The sequence below is a fragment of the Aedes albopictus genome, chromosome 3, assembly GCF_035046485.1.
Source record: "Aedes albopictus strain Foshan chromosome 3, AalbF5, whole genome shotgun sequence".
Taxonomy (NCBI): Eukaryota; Metazoa; Arthropoda; class Insecta; order Diptera; family Culicidae; genus Aedes; species Aedes albopictus.
Window position 1 is genome coordinate 252,558,497 of NC_085138.1, and position 18,516 is coordinate 252,577,012.

The window sequence follows — 18,516 nt, forward strand, 5'->3', positions numbered from 1 at the left end:
TTGGACGATTTTCTGAGGAGTGAAAATAAAACTCAGAAATCACAACGCAAATCCTCAACAGCACCGAGCGCAATCTTGTCGCGCAGCGAGGAGTTCGTCCAACACTCACAATTGCTTGTTGTGTTTCTCACGTCCATTCACACTCAAAAAGCACTCGGGTGTTCCACTCCCATACAAAGAAAGACTCTCTAGGCAAAAATTGCACTGAAAAACCCGAAATAATCATCGGCTCTTTTTTCGTACTCCTCTTCCTCGCTCAGTTTTTATTGTCTCTCTATTTAGGGTTCGTTCACTCCCTCGCGACGAGGCAGAAGCAAAACACCGCTCTAGAGCTTATTGCAAAACTCTTTTGATTTCGAGGAGGAATATCAAGCCTGCATAGACGTTTGAGTGAGAGCATACGTAAATGTGCGAGAGAAAAATCGCAGCATTAGCTCTACGGAGAGAGTGCTTGCACTGTGCTTGTCACAGTGCATATGTTTTGTACTTTCAATACACAGAAAAAGCACTTAATAAGTTAATAAGAGAGTTTGTGTTTTCGCCAAAGTTGTTAAGCTTGTCATGGACTTACAAGTGATGGATTGTTTGATCTACAATTTCACAAATCTTGCGTAGAGTCAAGAACTGTGTCAAGCACAGAGACAAACACAGAGAGATACGACCTTGGATACGACAGAGTGTGGGAGACAGGAGACCGCCAGCGCACGGCAAAGAAAGTGTGCATCACACAACCGATTGCACCCTCTAGTTTGTTGTGCTGTCTCGCAGCAGCGTGTGTGGCGCGCAGAGTTTTTAGTTACACCCTATATATGCAAGCATTTAGACCTTATGTGTATCTGGCGTTTATAACCCTTCTCTCTTAAGTAGCCGCAAAACATTCATTGTTTTCATAGAAAACTTATGAAAACAAAACAAACCTATCCACATTATTTTTGCTCCTGTTTGACGTTTGCTCACTACTAACATCTAGTGGTTAGTGTTTTTTTTGCTCTGATCATTAATGTTTTTCCGTTGTATGCTAACGAAATTATTAAATTTACCTCATACAAATACGCATGACGTATACTTACCATACACTCTTTCAAAATTGGTCAGTTTTCAACAATTGATGATATATTATTTGCCCAGTTTGTACCTGTAAAGAAAGAAACAATGTTATGTTTTTATCATATGAGTTTCATTGAGAAAGGTGAAAGAAATAGTCAATAAATATCATAATTATACACATTCAAATAGAGATAATCTTAACCTCAACAAAAACACACATTCATCACTTCATCGGTTACCTACTTCGAAGCTATCGATGACGCACGTTAATCTATTTCCATTGCCTTCACTATTGTAATAGAAAAATCATCCGAGTTGTTTATACCCCCCAAAGCGTTCGAAAACCTATGATGAAAGAAAATCGAATACGATTATTCTATCGACTTTCTGGTAGACACGGTTATATCTCATTGATTGACCATAGGGAGCTTCCATTATTATCTATCATACGTTAGTATTGCCGTGGCGTTTTCGATGGTTATTCAAAAAACATGTGTAGGGAAAAAACAAACCCACGATTTGATCACTGTCACGCCTTGGTCTCTGCTCCGCTCAATCAAGACGAAGCTTCCCGAAAGTCAAGCAGAACAATATTGCTTCATCACGGTGTGTTTCACGCAAACGAAATCATCATGACTGATGACTAGTGTTGAGTCTTGATTCGTTTCAATATTTCATCACTTTCACTGGCGAACCGCGAACCTCACACGCAAAAGTTCCCACACGTAAGTGACATTTTGGCGTATCGAATTCTCATGGTATCTTGGCATACATATATGAAAGCCAGAGCAATGGAATTCATTTCGAATCGATAATTATCCTATCGAAATGGGAATTCGGTTGTATTATTCTGCGTGTTCGATGACGACGACGAAGACGACGTTACGTCGCCCAATGACATTCAATTCATGTGGATCGTAAAGTGGAGAAAAGAGAAGATAAAGGAGAAAAATGGATTGCAATTCGGCTTCATTGGACCAGACAGAAATTACTTTGGTGGCAATTTATGGGCGAAAAGAAATAAAAACGATAAAACTCCGTGTCGCTGCGGCGTAACTGTAACCGGTATTATTATTTTTATTATTATTATTAAAGTCCTGTCGGTAAACGAATGGGCGCAATGGGCGCGTGGTTCCATGATGCAACTCTGGCCGATCGAGAGCAGATGATGGCAGGTAGATAACCGTTGGGGGAGATCATTGTGAAATGCAGTTCACCAAAGTTTTTGATGCTAACTCTTTTGATAATCAGCATTTGATGAACAGTTAGTACTGAAACGCTAAAATACTGTAGGGGAATTAGGGGCATAATGGTCACCAGGGGCGAAATGGACACCCCTGTTTTTGCCGAAACCATTGACTTTTATGTAAAACTTTTAATGCATAAGTGTAAAGGAACAAGTCATTGTTCTATTTACACAGCGCAACATTTTTTTTTGTCTCAAGGGCAAACTTATGTGTCTTTGACAGATTTTGACAGATTTTCTATCTAAAACGATATAACTAATTTTTGCACCGCGGAACTCCCCGAGACACGTACGGATTTTGCGCCCGAACATGACCTCAGAAGGCGACTTCTGGTCAGGTAGCGCCCGGTTGGGCGTGCTTCGGTACGTCAGCAAGAAGACGTCCAGTGCTTGCTGTATCGATCCTCTCTCCTCTCGAATCTTCTTCACGGCCCGCTTGAAGGCGTCCACGAATCGCTCCGCTTGGCCATTCGACTGTGGATGGAACGGGGCCGTCGTGAGGTGCTCGATGCCGTTGGAGGCGCAGAAATCGGCGAACTCGGTGCTCGTGAACTGGGTACCGTTGTCGCTGACTAGTGTTACGGGCATACCCAGCCGAGCAAACAACCCACGGAGAATGGTAATCGTCACCGCTGAGGTGATTCGGGTCGTTTGGATGATCTCTGGCCACTTGGAGAAGGCGTCGACAGCGATCAAATAGTACTCGCCTTCGATCGGGCCGGCGTAGTCGACGTGGACGCGCTGCCAGGGAGCTGTCGGCTTGGGCCACGGCACCGGTGGAGAGTGAGGAGGCGATCTGGCTACGGACGCACACTGTTGGCATGCCTTGACGAAATTGACGATGTCGGCATCCAAGTTGGGCCAGTACACGTAGCTTCGGGCGAGGGCTTTCATACGCTGCATGCCGGGATGACCACGATGAAGCTGTTCGAGGCATCGCTTGCGGAGCAGCGACGGGATGATGAGCCGTTCGGCAAACATGATGCACCCATCTACCACCGAGAGCGATTCCTTGCGTGCTTGGAACCGTAGGATGTCGGAACCCGAGAGTTTGGATTCGGGCCAACCGTGTTGGATGTGGTGGTAGACTTTCCGGAGCAGCGGGTCTGCTTGGGTGCTTTGCGCCACGGCTCTGAAATTGAGAGGCAACACTTTAACTGTATTAGTTACAACTGACCTGAGATCCTCTTCCAGGTTGAGGCTCGCGAAGACGTAGTCCTCTTCGGGTTTGACGTGCTGGTTGATCAACCGGGAAAGCAGGTCCGCATTGCCGAACTTGTGGGTGGGCACGTACTCAATCTCGAAATCGTAGAGAAGCAAATGAAGGGCGAAACGTTGCAACCGGTTTGCCGTGTAGACCGGTATTCCCTTCTTGGAGCCGAAGATCCGGAGCAGTGGCTGGTGGTCGGTTTGCAGCCGGAAGTGCCGTCCGAAGAGCATCTTGTGAAACTTCGTTACGGCGAAAATAATGGCCAAACCCTCGCGGTCCGGCTGGCTGTAGCCCTGCTCTGCCTTCGTGAGTGCCCTTGATGCGTGCTGCACGACCTTGATGGTGCCGTCGGGGAACTTGTGGCTGATGGTTGCCCCAAGCCCAACGGATGACGCGTCGGCAGAAACGATGATCTCCCGCTTCGGATCGTAGTGAGTGAGCAGCAGATCCGAGGAGAGAATCTTCTTGAAGTGCTCGAACGCTTTCTGGCACTCCGGGGTCCATTGGAACTTCGCTTCAGCCTTCAGCAGATTGTCGAGCGGGTAGCGAAGCTTCCGCATGTTGGGGACGAACTTGCCATAATAGTTGATGGCCCCCAGGAAGGATCGCACTCCGGATACATCGGTAGACGGCGGTAGCTTGGTGATCGCCTCGATTTTGGCCGGATCCGGACGTAGCCCGCGACTGTCGACAACATGACCCACGTACTGCACTTGCTGCTTGCGGAACGTGCACTTTTCGGGTCGGATGGTGAAGCCGAAATCCTGGATTCGCTTCAGGGCAGCCCGCAAATTGCGATCGTGCTCCTCTTCAGTCCGACCTCCGATGATGACATCGTCAAGATATCCGGAAGTGCACTCCAGACCGGCTAGCATGGTATCGGTGATCTGCTGGAATGCCCCAGGTGCGACTTTCACACCCGGCGGGAGGCGGTTGTAGGAATAGAGGCCACGATGCGTATTTATGGTGAGCAACTTACGGCACTGCTCGTCAACTTCCACCTGCAAGAAGGCGTCGGACAAATCGATCTGGCTGAAGTACTTACAGTTAGCCAGCTTGGCGAAGATGTCGTCGGGCAGTGTCCAGTCCAACCAGTAATAGAATTGAAATTTGGGATATTACTAAAAGAAGGTAAGGTAGATTTATTGAAGGTTTTTTTATCATTTTTGCCGGTCATTGTACATGTAGAATCAAAATTTAATATTAAGGACAAACGTCTTGACATACCGCTTTAACAGTGCATCAAAACTTCAAACGCACAAATCTCAAGAAGCAAGCTTCACACAACAAATCATTTTATTATTCTGTTCTTGCTCACTTGTAATGAACTTAAAATAAGAAGATTAGGTGCGCTGGTTTTGTTTACGAAGAGATTTGTGCTCTCGAAATCGTGAGTAGGTGCCAAAGTTGGCCATTGTGGCGGCCATTTTGGGATTCTAACAAGTCTGTCCTTAAGGGGACTCACTAAACAGTTTAAATTGCTGCGTAAGCCATGATATTCTGCTATTTGTAATGTTTCATGAAATTGCGAATGAAATAATCAAAGATATCCTTGGCGAACGCAACGTTTAATCAGAATAATCTTCAATCAGCGGTTTACGCTGCTAAGTGAATCTTTCTATTATGTTATAAAATAAATATTACATTTTAAAAACGATATCTGAGAAACAAGCATAATAAAGTTCCTAAAATGTTTTTTAAATGTTACGCTTTGCTTTACTGCAAGCACATTACCCCAATTTCCCATTCTTGATAAACAGGCTTCAATTGCCAGTATTGTATCATGGAGGGTCGGACGGGATGAACATGAAACGAAAAAAAAAACAATAAGTCGAAAATATGGGAGCGCGTGGCCGCTTCGGGAAAGATGCAAGTTGGTGCCAAAAGCAGCTTTCACCTTTATTGCAAAACTGGCTGTGGTCCTCGGCGTCTTCGGTAACGAGCGGTTAGCCTACCTTTGTACAAGGGGATCGAAATGTTGGACAAGGCATTTGGTAGGGTGAAAAATGATTATCATAGGAACAGGTGTTACGCAGGGTGAAGATACAGTAGTGTTCAACAGGGAAGAAAATTCGCGGGCTCGTCGTGAAATAATGAAATGGCAACACTGTATTCTCATTGGTTAATCAGAAGATTATCCAAATGAGAATTGTATGGTCATACCTATTATGGAACATTATCTTCAAGGAAAAAAATATGGTTTCAATGGGATATGGCATTACCAATACCCTTTTAAACAGGTTTAAGTAGACAATCTAAATGGTGTAAATCGTTTTCCATATATTTGTCTAACACATCGAACAACCTGCAATCTTGCCCACGCCATTTACACGAAAAGTTATAGGTACACCACCATTGACCCACAAAAGAAGACTGATCACTTTCATAAATTTGAGCCTATACAATGGAAATTTGCATGCAAATTATCTTTCTGCTCTCAACTTCGTGGCTTTTGCTGCCTTCATAAGTCGAAAAAAAGCAGGCGACCGATCGACACATTCGAACGACGACGACGGCTTCTCACTCAGTAGAGCAGAGCCCAGTACCCTACTACCGGGCCAGTAGTATCGCCGTGAACAGAACACCAGTTGCAATTATTTCCTCCCCCATCCGCACTCACTAGGCTAGAGGCACCCCATGCGGTGGATGCCACCACTATCCACTATGTATACTTAGTATCGAAACAAGTGAACCGGCTTAGTGACAGCCAACGTGGCCGCCAGCGACCAGCCAAGGCCGGTCGCCTTGTTGAATTTGTTGGATAGGTACCCAGCAGCAGATACCTATAGAGGTACACGCGCTACTCGTATTTGGCGGCAGCATCGATCGATCACCACTTGCTGTCTGTCTGGGGTCTGGGGTAATGAGAGCTTTGCGGAGGTGATTCGGCTACCGTGCGACTTGAAAGCAATCAACCGTCACCATCCGCCGCCCCGTGTGGATGCAATTTTGGGAAAAAGACACGGAGGGGTTCGTCGCTTCAATCATTCGCCGGCATGGCATGTCGTTTGTGTTGCGCTAACGGTTCAAGGAGGCATTGGAGCATTTCACGGTGGGTGAATTGTTCGTTAGCAGGGTGTCAGTTACAGTTGAAGTGAGCTTTAATGCTACGTGTAATTCAGTAATTAATTGAACAATCTATTTTAAATCATGACGATCCACCATCCCCCCTCTACTTCATTTTGCAAGTCAGCTGTGTAGTTGCTGGATAAGAATAGGACTACTAACTCCAATTCAAGGTGTCAAGCGACCCGTGCCGAGGAATGAGTGATCGTGGGAGTCTAAAAGATGTTCGATCGTTAACGGAGCCTTTCTGGTATCCACCAATCAAAAACATGGCCATACGTAGCACCTTTTTTCCAACACAGTCTCCCTTATCGTTACACCTGGAGATCACCACAGCAGACTGAATCGTAAATCCACCACCTTCTGATTGACAGCCGGCACTATCCGACATTATCGACGTCAGGAGCTATCAGGAGCTGGTGATGGTCAAACTGCGCCCAAAACTTTTCGCAATCAATAATATACTGTACCGGCGATCACCACGGTACAACCTTGAGTGACTGAAGCAACTGGATGTCACCTCAGCATACTAGGCCGCGTTGCCAGACGAGGGCGAGCAGTCCTCTAGAGGGCTGCTGGAGAAAAGTAAAAGCAGCCATCAACGACGCAGACGAGCGCACCACCGGACAGAAGTTGAACGAAAGAAGTTGAAAGAAGTTGACGAAACGAATGGTTCGACGAGGAGTGTAGTGCGATTTTTGAGGAGAAGAAAGCAGCTTTGGCGGTAATGCTGCAGTAAGGAACCCGGCAGAACGTGGAACGTTACAAACAGAAGCGGAAGCAGCAAACCCGTCTCTTTCGGGGGAAAAAGTGCCACCTGAAAGAAGCGGAGTGCAAGGAAATAGAACTGCTGTGCCGTTCCCATGAAACATGGAAGTTCTACAAGAAGCTCAACGCATCCCGCAACGGCTTCGTGCCGCTAGCCGAAATAGGCAGGGATAAGGACGGAGGTCTCTTGTCGTGAGGTGATCGAAAGTTGGAAGCAGCACTTCGACGAGCATCTGAATGGCGTGGAGGACGTAGGAACGGCAGACCACGGCAACGGAGGAAACGACGACGCCACACGGACAGAAATGTTCTCTGATTGATATAACCTTCTCCATAGTTCTCTCAAGCATCGAAGACATGCTAGACATAATCTCTTCAATTGATTGTTTCACAATGATTTGATGTCTACATCAAGCATATGTTTCATTAAAATGGACATCACTGAATACCAACCATCAAATGCCTAAATCAAGCATAATATGTCATTACTTGAACCCGTGTTGAGCGAGCCTCCTGACTGCTGTCTACTCAGGCATTATTCATCATGGCGGCGGTAGAAAAGTGACGACGGCGATATTGCCGTCTTGTCCTCATTTAATTGAAAATCTAGTTGCTTGTCATTGTTTGAATTGTTTTTTTTTTCCTGATAGATTCAAAAGTAGGGCAACAAAGCCCAAAATGCCAAGATGGGGTAAAATGGCCCAACTCATAAAATCATTTCTGAATGGGACTTGATCATTACTAAAGGAGAATGGTGTCAAGATATGTTTGCATCGAACATTCATCTAGAACCTAGGTCACCAAACCGACGAAAAATCTTTTGATTTCCCAATGAAAACTGGCAACTTCCGGTTTTTCGTGCTTGCAATTAAGGTTTTCTGGTGATTTTATTACCAGCCAAGTGTTTCCAACGAGATTGAGGCACGCATGGAGGCGCATGGTTGTTGATGTCGACGCTTTCCATGTTGGGGGTCATTCAAATATTACGATCATCGTTTTGCGGGGAGGAGGGTAACACTCCATTTATTGAATATACGAAAAAAGCGGGACAGAGGGCGGAAAAGGAGTCGGAAATGCCCGAAAACTGATGGACGTAATTTTTGAATGTTTTCATGAAGTGGCATCTTACCCCATGGCAGATGGCCTTTTTGCACCACTTCCGTTTTACGAACTAGTTTTTAAAATCGCTTAAAATCGATGAAAATTCGATAGTTTAGTGAATATTTTTGCTGAAGTATCGAGCAAATATTGTCTAGTTGCTGTTACCACTTTGAAAGCCTAACAAATGAGGCTAATTATCATTGAAAACGATGAAAGTTTGAAAAATGGCATTTTACCCCACTTGACCCTATGCTTTTCCTCTGTGCGGAATTCACCACTTCAGGTAAGTGTGCCACCGGTAATGGGCATAAATTTGAAAACACATGATGTATTTTTTTTTCTAATATTTTCCAGGTGCAGACCACCAATCGAAAGATGGCCACAAATACATGCTGCGAGTGGAAACTGTCGCTGGCGCTGGGAGCCAGCCCAGCTCAAGAGTGTGACGAAAGAGGGCAAGTTGGCGATGATCTGGTGGAGGACATGATCGACTCCGATCTGGACAAACCGATGTGCAGACATGGATTCTTCGTGAGCGGTTTCCTTTGGGCAGTTGTGGAAATCGAAAAACTGGACGACCTGCTGGAAAAACTCTAGGCCGGACTGGATGCCCCGCTGGAGTTCGGATGTGACGACAATTGCCGTACGATATCACGAAGAGTTCACGTTACCGAAGGCAGGACCAAAGGTCCCTATGACGGACGACGTGACCGGGGTGCTCTTGATGGACCGAAGTGACGATATTATCTAAATATTAATTAGGAAAATAAACCATTTTTTTGTTTTACTACTTGACCGTTCTTGTAATACAGTTTGAACATATTGCACTTGAATAGGACCATTATAGAATTGCTTATTTTAAATTGAAAAGCTTTTGATGATTCTAGGAATGCAACATAACCTCATTCGAACGATTTTTTGTACATGCTCAAAGCAACCATCCGATGTAGTTAATTTGGCTCTCAAGTGAAGGGTTAAGTTAAACATGAACATGCTTGAATCTATCATGACAATAAGTGACCTGTCAAACCATCAACAATATATATTGTTGAAGCATGCATAATACGATTGAGTCAAGCATATGTCTTGTTCCATTCAGTTCAACCATTCTAATCATTTTAAGCTTCTGGTATGCTTCGATCTATGGTATTATGCGTAGTACAATCTCAAAAAGGGCTTATATAAAAGTCAGTGCACAAATATGCTTGTTCGCGACCGTAATATGATTGATATGACTTTATATTTTTTCTCCGTGCAATGCAGCAGAGGACGGAAAATAGCCAACTCCCACGCTGAGGGAAGTTAAGGCTGCCCACCACCAGCTCAAAACCAACTAAGCAGCTGGTAAGGGTGGTATCGCAGCTGAACTCATCAAGATGGGCCACTTGTCTGCACCAGTTGATAGTCAGGATCTAGGAAACCGAATAGCTACCGGAGGAGTGGAAGGAAGGGGTAATCTGCTCCATTCACAAGAAAGGAGACCATCTGGAAAGTGAGAACTTCAGAGCGATCACTATTTTGAAAGCTGCCCACAATGTTCTACCTCAGATCGTCTCCCAGTCGTCTGTCACCTAAAACGAATGAGTTCGTGGGAAGTTATCAAGCCGGCTTCATCGACGGCCAGTCGACAACGAACCAGATCTTCACCGTACGGAAAATCCTTCAGAAATGCCGTGAATACCAGGTCCCAACGACCTTCGACCTCGACTTCAAAGCGGCATACGACAGTGAACCCTTGCTCGCGAGTGAACGTGTTTTTTGTGACAGCAGATTTTTTCAATTGTTATTTATGCGAAAATCCGGGAGAAATGAAAAGCTTTTAAAGTTGTTAAATTGCTCAACTGAAACTTGAAACAATTCCGCTATTGATCGTGAGCAATCAATTATGTGCCAAAAAGTGGATTTGTGTGTTCAAAATTTGAAAGATTCGACTTAGTTTGAAAATGTGTGGTGGTTCTGTTCCTGCAAGAAAAAAAATGACTGAATGGTTCTAAATTGAACCCATCTACGAGTGTCCACCGCTGGCAATCAGTTTTTATGGAGGTTTCGGAAGCCGAGTTTGTGTGGGAAGCGAAAGTGTATTTCAGCAGGCGCGTGTCTCGTGTGGGGAAGAAGGATGCAGCTCTACAATTACAATGCGTCTCTATTTCGCGTGTGAGTTCGTAATAGTGGCTTGGAGGTGCGACGCTAGACTACCCACAGATATACAATTTAGAGGAAAATAATCTGCTCCACTGTGTCGCGTTTTCGTCCTTCGAAACGAAGCCACGTCCTCAGCAGAGGAAACAATTTGGATTTTTCTACTCGCAAGTAGCAAATAAAGAAATTGAGGCGTTGGCGCGGTCGTACGACGAGATGGAATTTGGTGAGATCTTTCCGTTTACTTTATTATATACTAAATTATTTTTTTGTAATTAAGAACACCGCCGTGGAAGACGAACGGGCGGCGGAATTTTTCTGATGATGACCGAAAAAATAAAAAAGTAGGTTGAAACGTTAAATGGTTTTTTTTTTAAGACATTCAACATCACCGAGAAAAACCAATTGAAACCAACAAAAAAACTAAATTATTACACAACCATAAATCTTTCAAATATTCGCTATTTTCCATCCTATCATCTATTGGAAGCCGTTTCAGTTCTGGACGCTTTCTAAGTTGATGATAAGATTTATAAAATGCTTGTAAGGATTTGGCCAGGTGTGTGGAGATGAGTGGGTCTATGTTATTGTAGATAGTAGCGACATCTGCAATGGCGATGGATATATTCATCTTTGCAACTCCATCCACGATTTGTGCAAGTGTTCATGCTATGCTTCAAAGCGGCATACGACAGTATCGACCGCACAGAGCTATGGTAAATCATGGACGAAAACAGCTTTCCTGGGAAGCTGACTAGACTGATTAAAGCAACGATGGACGGTTTGCCAAACTGCGTAAGGATTTCGGGTGAACTATCCAGTTCATTCGAATCTCGCCGTCAATTTGTGGCAGCACTGTACGCCGCGAAACGTCTATGTTGTAATGGGACGATAAACGGGGATACCTTCGAGATTGTGGAGAAATTTGTCTACCTCGGATCCTTACTGACGGCGAACAACAATGCTAGCTGTGAAATACGACGGCGCATCATCAGTGAAAGTCGTGCCTACTATTGGCTCCTGAAGAAACTGCGGTCTAGGAATATTCACTCTCGCACTAAATGCATCATGTACAAAACCCTAATAAGACCGGCTATCCTCTACGGACACGAGACATAAACCATGCTCGAGGAGGACCTGCAAGCACTGGGAGTTTTCGAGCGACGCGTGCTAAGGACGATCTTCGACGGTGTGCAGGAGAATGGTGTGTGGCGGAGAAGAATGAACCACGAGATTGCTGAACTTTCAGCGAATTCAGCATCTAGAAGGTGGCCGTCAGGTGAGGAGATACCAAGCGCCACCGCAATGCTAGGCGGCAGTTGATCCGAAAGGTCGGGGCCTGGCCCAGCAGAAAGACGGGAAGGATGGGCATGAAAAGGCTGGCCCTTCCCGGACCAAAGAAAACGCGAGGTTGCGACAATTCCCAGGTAATCACTAAGCATTTAAATAAGCTGTACAGCAGCCCGTCCCGAGTAGGTGGAAAAATCTGATGAATAGCATATTCAGTTATGATTGATTAAATTACTGAAGAGCAAAAACTGATATTGGATTGATTGATATAAGAGGTAAAAGAACAGAAATAATAGCAAAATCTAATATGGTGAACTACTTAATAATAACTCGTTAATATATTACAAGATCAAAACAATAGCAGACAAGATTTGTATTTTTTTTTTCTAGAAAAAAAAATAAAAAAAATTGTAGCATCAAGGATCGAACCTATGACCTTAAGATTCACAGGCGGCGATGCTTACCACTCAACTGTGGCTCGCTGTTGTAAATAACATGGGAATAAGAGCATGCGGTTCTTTGTTTCCACAGCTCAGAAAGGGGCACAAGGCATTTCACTAACATTAAGCCATCTCTATGGGTGTATGTGTTCCATTTCGTGCATTATGTAGAAATTTTCAGTTATTTAGACAAGAACAAAAACTGATATCATATCACTTTGAGCTATTCGTGCGATATTCACTAGAATTTTGAATAACTCATCAAAATCACATCGAGCTATAACAGCAAAAGTGTTTGATTTGAGATATGATTTAGATATTCTCGTCTACCCGGGGTATTATGCTTTTGAGATGCTTACTGCCCTTAATAAGCATTTCGAATGCATAACGGCCTTGAAATAGCATAAGCTGTGCTGCTCAAAGGCTTTAGGCTGTTAATTAGCATTTCAACTGCTTCATGTGTTTTCGTTCAGAAGCAAACAGAATGCTTCCCAACTGCTGTTTAAATGCTAAGAGCAAAAAGGATGGGAGATATGTTATCCCGAGCAGAAGAAAATAACAAGTGAATAACATATCAAGGTATTTATCTTAAATACTACCATACCTTGATATGCCCTTCATTAGGTGGTAATAAGAGGCAAAATAACAAAAACGAATACCAAAATTTTGTATAAATAATACCTAGGAAATAACAAGTCTTATTATTTCAATAATGAATGCATACCTAAAATTTCAAATGCTGTATTTACTATCCCAAAGTCATTGAATAACAAACCAATAGCATTTCTTGTTATTAAATGTTTCATATGTTCGATGACTTCATGATGTAATAGCAAATATTGTTCTTCGTTTATTTTCACTGCTAAACCAACAAATACAACATCAATACCAAACTCTGCCCAAATACCTCCAACTGTTATTGTGATATTATCATAACATTTCGTAGAATACCGCAACAATAACAATTTTAGGTATTAGAGCACATGATGCTCTTCGCATGGTATTTGTAAGGTATGCCCTTCTGTTCGGGATGTATTCCACAGCCAGGGGGAGCGACACTAGTTTTGCCAAGCCAAAAAACCTCAAAAAAAGCTGAAAAAAGCTCAAAAAAGTCGCTAAAACCCACAAAAGTTTTGCGGGTTTTGCCGGGTTTTTTCGACTTTTTTTGGCTTTTTTTGGGGTTTTTCGTCTTGGCAAAACTAGTGTCGCTCCCCCCGTCCACAGCACATGTTGTCTCTCTTTTACAGGACCTATTCTTCTGTTTACAAATTTGTGCATCTGATTTACTTCTTCGTTTTTTCCTCACCAATCCAAGAGCTCAGAAGCAAACATTGCTACAGCTGGGTTTGATGGAAATTGGACATCAAAAAATGACTAATTATGATTTGGTCGGAAAATGTTCGCTGATGATGCACACTTAAAATAAAGTACCGTATTTATTTAGCTGTTCTATTTTCGTTACAAGTTCAGATTACCAAATGTTAAGCAAGATAGTACCGAAGTTCGGCGAAAATTGTACTGTACGCTCGGTAAACTGTACTAAACGTTTACGGAACGTTCGGTAATCCAAACTTTTATCGAAAATAGAACAGCCGAACAAGTGACTCTGAAATAAGTGTGTGAATAGGTGGATGGTTTTTCGAATCCTAGGTCGGATCATACGTTTATTCGAAAGAGGAAGAGAAAGTCATATGCTGCAGATCGAAAAAGAAATGAAAATGCACTACACACAACGGAAGTTTTGGGTGTTCGAACTGAAGCTGAAGGTGTTCGAACTAATGTTGAAGAAGTGCTGTTTCAAATGCTTACTGGTTAGTTGGGTTGATTGGTCTTCAGCAACCACATGATAGGGCTGGTCAGAGGGAGGACGCCCTTTTGAACCACAGTCGAGCAGAATAAGAAGAAAAAGAAACTGCAAGTGGTCCAGGAGCGTGAGAAAATCAGGCCTAGAAAACGCAGGAGGGCAGGTACCAAGCGCGAGAAGGGCGACTCGAGCGTCATCAAGACTGAACAATCCAAGTACACGGAAGTTTTGAAGTCGATGAGGAGCGACGCCAAGCTTGTGGATCTGGGAGCCGACATGCGCAGTATTAGACGTACTGGTATAGGTGAAATGATACTCGAGCTCAAGCGCGACAAGAAATGCAAGGACGTCGTCTACAAATGTTTGGCGGAAGAGGTGCTTGGCGAGGGCGTGGTGAGGGCTCTTTCAGCGACTTTGAAACAATAGCAGACATCGGGTAGAGGAAGAGACGGCTACGCCAAGGCCAAGCCTTTGTAGGTGGAAAGCATCATACTTCAACGACGAGATATTTAAGGAGGCGCTCCACCGTGAGCGAAACCTACTCGGTTTAAGCGGAGAAGAGCTGGTAGCGGTGCTCTCGCGTGCGTGCGATACGACCATGCCTTGGCAAGTTCACCCTAGAAATGGGAGGCCACCGACTTACTTATGGATTTAAGCGATTGCGGATCTGTCTACGGGCTGGGCGGCGGATGCAGCGAGCACGAACTGGGGAAGAGCGCCGAGATAGCGCTCCAGCGTAAGAGAAAGGGAATTTGATACTGTGCAGTAGTGGCTCTGGATGCAAGGAACGCGTTTAATAATGCCAGTTGGGTAGCTATGGCCGATGCGCTCCTGCGTCTGGGGATACCCGGGTACCTGTACAATATTCTCGGAAGTTACTAGAATCCAGTACTAGTTTACGACACAGAAGTGGGTCAGAAGCGCTTTCACATAACCTCAGGGGTTCCGCAAGATTCTATCCTGGGCCACGGGGGTTATGAAATGTCATGTACGACGAGGTGTTGAGGTTAAATTTCCCGGTTCGAGTGGTAATCGTCGGCTTTGTTGAGAACATCCTGGTTAGCGTTGCTGTCGTTGCGTCGGTCTACTGGGTTGGATCCACCCCTGCGGTTGGAATGGGGTTCCCGTTAAGGGCCAAGGCACTTACCGCCACTCGGGAAAATGAGCCTGTGACATATGATGCACATGATTGGAGCGTGGGATATCACATAAGTTTACATGACATATCATGTAAAAGTTATGAAATATGTATCATGTAAACTTCCATTATATGTCATGTAAATCAGCATGACTCTGAGAGTTTACATGACATATAACACAAGTTTACATGATACTTATATCATGTAAACCATCATAACACTAAGTTTACATGACTAAAATGCGGTTTACATGACGTGTAAATGTCATTATTTTTATCTGTGTACTTCAATAATTTCTTCAGCTACCAATAATGACTTCACCAATCCAATCCACCTGCAGATGGATCTCTGTTTTGATTTCCACATAGACAAATAGCTAATGGAATGCACTCACATACAGTTACTGGATTCCACATCGCAAAGGTATTTCCTACCATCATTATGTGACTTCATTTTACCAGAGTTAGTGGTGGTACACAATTGTAGAGGGTAAGATTAGAATAATTAATCAATTTGCTGGATTTGCTTATGTGTGCATCGAAAATGCAAACATACACGCTATTTGAGACATCCCTTTGCGAAGCAGCAAAACTTAACGAAGATTTGCTGGAACCGTGTCTGAAACGCGAGCAAAAGCGAGACAGATAGCCACCGGAACCCGATGCGAGAACGGTGATGGCAATTGGTGGCTCGGCGATTTGTGCCGAGCCGAGGAAAAAGAAGGGAAGCTTGAGCTCGAATGAAAAGAGCGGCCATTCTGGTTACTATTGTGGTAGCGATTAGATGTGATTTTCAACATCATCTTTCGTTACGACAACAATGTGCCGAGATTTGAATTTGAAAAGAGTGATCTCGCACAGCATCAGCAGTTAGGTACTAGCGACCGGGCCGGCTATTGTCCGGGTCCACAACCACGAGGGACGACGGTCTACATTTGAATATTTATGTAACCAACAGCCAAACCCGCGCGCCAAACCAACCGAATGTATTTAGCACCCATTCAAAGCGCCAACCAAAAAAACAGGCTGCTACACGTCTAATTAATCTGTACGGGTGGACCGTTTTTGGGGTGGCTCAGACTTTGGAGTCCGCAGCATCCGTCACTAACAAGCTCGAGAGATGAAAAGCGGAAGGGCAATAAACTGGAGTTTTATTGCATTTTATGGACGATGCTGCTATTTGACATTTTCGAAAAACAGGCAAGTTTTCTTTGTGCTTGAACTGAAGACCTCAGAGACGTGGAAAGACACACATTTGTCCAAATAATAATGATGAAAACCAGAGCAGACACTGCACGTTTCCCCTCGGGTTTGCAACTTGATTGTAACTTGGTCTCCTGCATCAGCTACAGAGTTTGGGGTTAAATGGGCATCCTATGCGGTATAGAATACAGAGAAACGTGCAAAAATAGATGATACAGGATGATACAAAATAATATATAAAACAAAAGAAGATGTAAAAAGAAGACAAAAATAGCAGAAAGAAAGGACAACAGTAAAGTCGTTTTGGTTTGCAGATATCACAGATTTAAATTTCTTATCAGTAAGATAGAAAAATACACGGTAGAAAATGGAACATAGAAGACAGAAGAAAGAAGACAGAGGACAGAGGGCAGAGGACAGAGGACAGAGGACAGAGGACAGAGGACAGAGGACAGAGGACAGAGGACAGAGGACAGAGGACAGAGGACAGAGGACAGAGGACAGAGGACAGAGGACAGAGGACAGAGGACAGAGGACAGAGGACAGAGGACAGAGGACAGAGGACAGAGGACAGAGGACAGAGGACAGAGGACAGAGGACAGAGGACAGAGGACAGAGGACAGAGGACAGAAGACAGAGGACAGAGGACAGAGGACAGAGGACAGAGGACAGAGGACAGAGGACAGAGGACAGAGGACAGAGGACAGAGGACAGAGGACAGAGGGCACAGGACCGAAGACAGAAGATTGAATATTAATGATAAAAAATGAATAAAAACCAAGTGTTATCATTATGCCCCACATTCCCCTCATACGAATTTCCGTTCATTTGCATAAGCCCCTTTTTTAGTACTGGAAGCCGTTAATCATTAATTTCAGATATTCACAACTTTTGCTTTCGAGGAGCTGATTTGCCATTTTACGATGCCCATTTAAAGAGAAAGAGCTGTTGACTGGCGGGGCCCGCATGCTCGGCTTCCTATCGGCTGTCGATAGCATTTAATTGGGACTGACCACGAGCAGACTGACAGACAATAGAAGCCGAAGATAAAATTTATGGCTAACGTCGTCGTCAGCGGAGATCTTCCGGGAGACGAGCGGCGAACACAGCAGGAACGGATTGTTACTGGATAAGCGCCAAATAAAACTGAAAGTAGGTAGACTGGTCGGCCGGGCCGGGACAACGCATTGTTAGTTTCGTGTAGGGCTTAAGCAACCTCGTGCGGGCTTTGATTTCACACCTTTGTGTTTTACCACAGCACACAGAGAGAACAGACATCCATGCCCGACATCAAAATTAAGTCGGTTTTTTGAAACGGTTATTTTAAATGGTAACACAAGTCGTGGTGACCCGAAGTGCACTCCACCGACTGAGGTGGAACTATCCATGACAACGAAAGTACAGCTCGCACCAGCACACGATTGATTACATTTTCCCACATAAGTACTACCACATCTCAACAGATGGCACTGCTTTCGTTGACATTTGACGTTTGTAAAGAGCTTCAAGTCGTCTTGATTAAATTGTCTTTGATCTGCACTTATCAAACATTTATTGTTTTCTAATAGGGCACTGCATGAAATTCTCTCTTTCTCTTTCACTCTTACATACATTTTGTAAACAACAAGGCCAAAAACGTCAAAATCCCATACAAAATCAAAACAGTGCAGTGACCTATTATAGACTTGGTGTGTGATGAAAATAGAGTTTTGCATAGAAATTTAACCTCAATTTTTTCCTCGAAAGAGAAGAGAACGGCATCGAACGAGAATCAAAACAAACCACCCGAAACTGTCAAAATTCATGTGGGAGAGAATAGGACAGGAAGAACGTGAGTGAACCTAACGTTCATTCGTGACGTTATCGTGCAAAATTTAATAATTCGTGTGCTGCGCTGTGTCCATGGTATTCTTCGTTACACGCATTTGACAATAGGCCTAATAAGAAGACGTTTAAAATCAGCTGATTTTGGAGGACTTTGACAGTTCTTCTATGAAAACGACAGTTCAACGTTTGCGCCTTGGTTCGGCACTTGTAAACAGTGGCATACACGGACCTGTCAAC

The 18,516-nt window shown here is 44.1% G+C and overlaps 2 protein-coding genes across 2 annotated transcripts in view; both read right to left on the reverse strand.

The window, feature by feature from the left end:
• The window catches only part of LOC134291860 (uncharacterized), a gene marked incomplete in the record, with an annotated part of 268,136 nt that overhangs the window by 153,205 nt on the left and 96,415 nt on the right, over positions 1–18,516 (reverse strand).
• Positions 1,117–4,063, reverse strand: LOC134290702 (uncharacterized protein K02A2.6-like). The gene is made up of 3 exons (XM_062857879.1): positions 3,471–4,063; positions 2,604–3,425; positions 1,117–1,135 (listed from the first exon to the last, which is right to left on the reverse strand). The coding sequence occupies exons 1-3, from the start codon at positions 4,061–4,063 to the stop codon at positions 1,117–1,119; spliced, it is 1,434 nt and encodes a 477-aa protein (XP_062713863.1).

Excerpts from the sequence above, each read along its gene's own strand:
- LOC134290702 (XM_062857879.1), bottom strand. The coding sequence starts at position 4,063 with ATGCGGAAGCTTCGCTACCCGCTCGACAATCTGCTGAAGGCTGAAGCG. Across the intron at positions 3,426-3,470 it reads AACCTGGAAGAGGATCTCAG|AGCCGTGGCGCAAAGCACCC; the intron begins GTCAGTTGTAAC and ends TCTCAATTTCAG.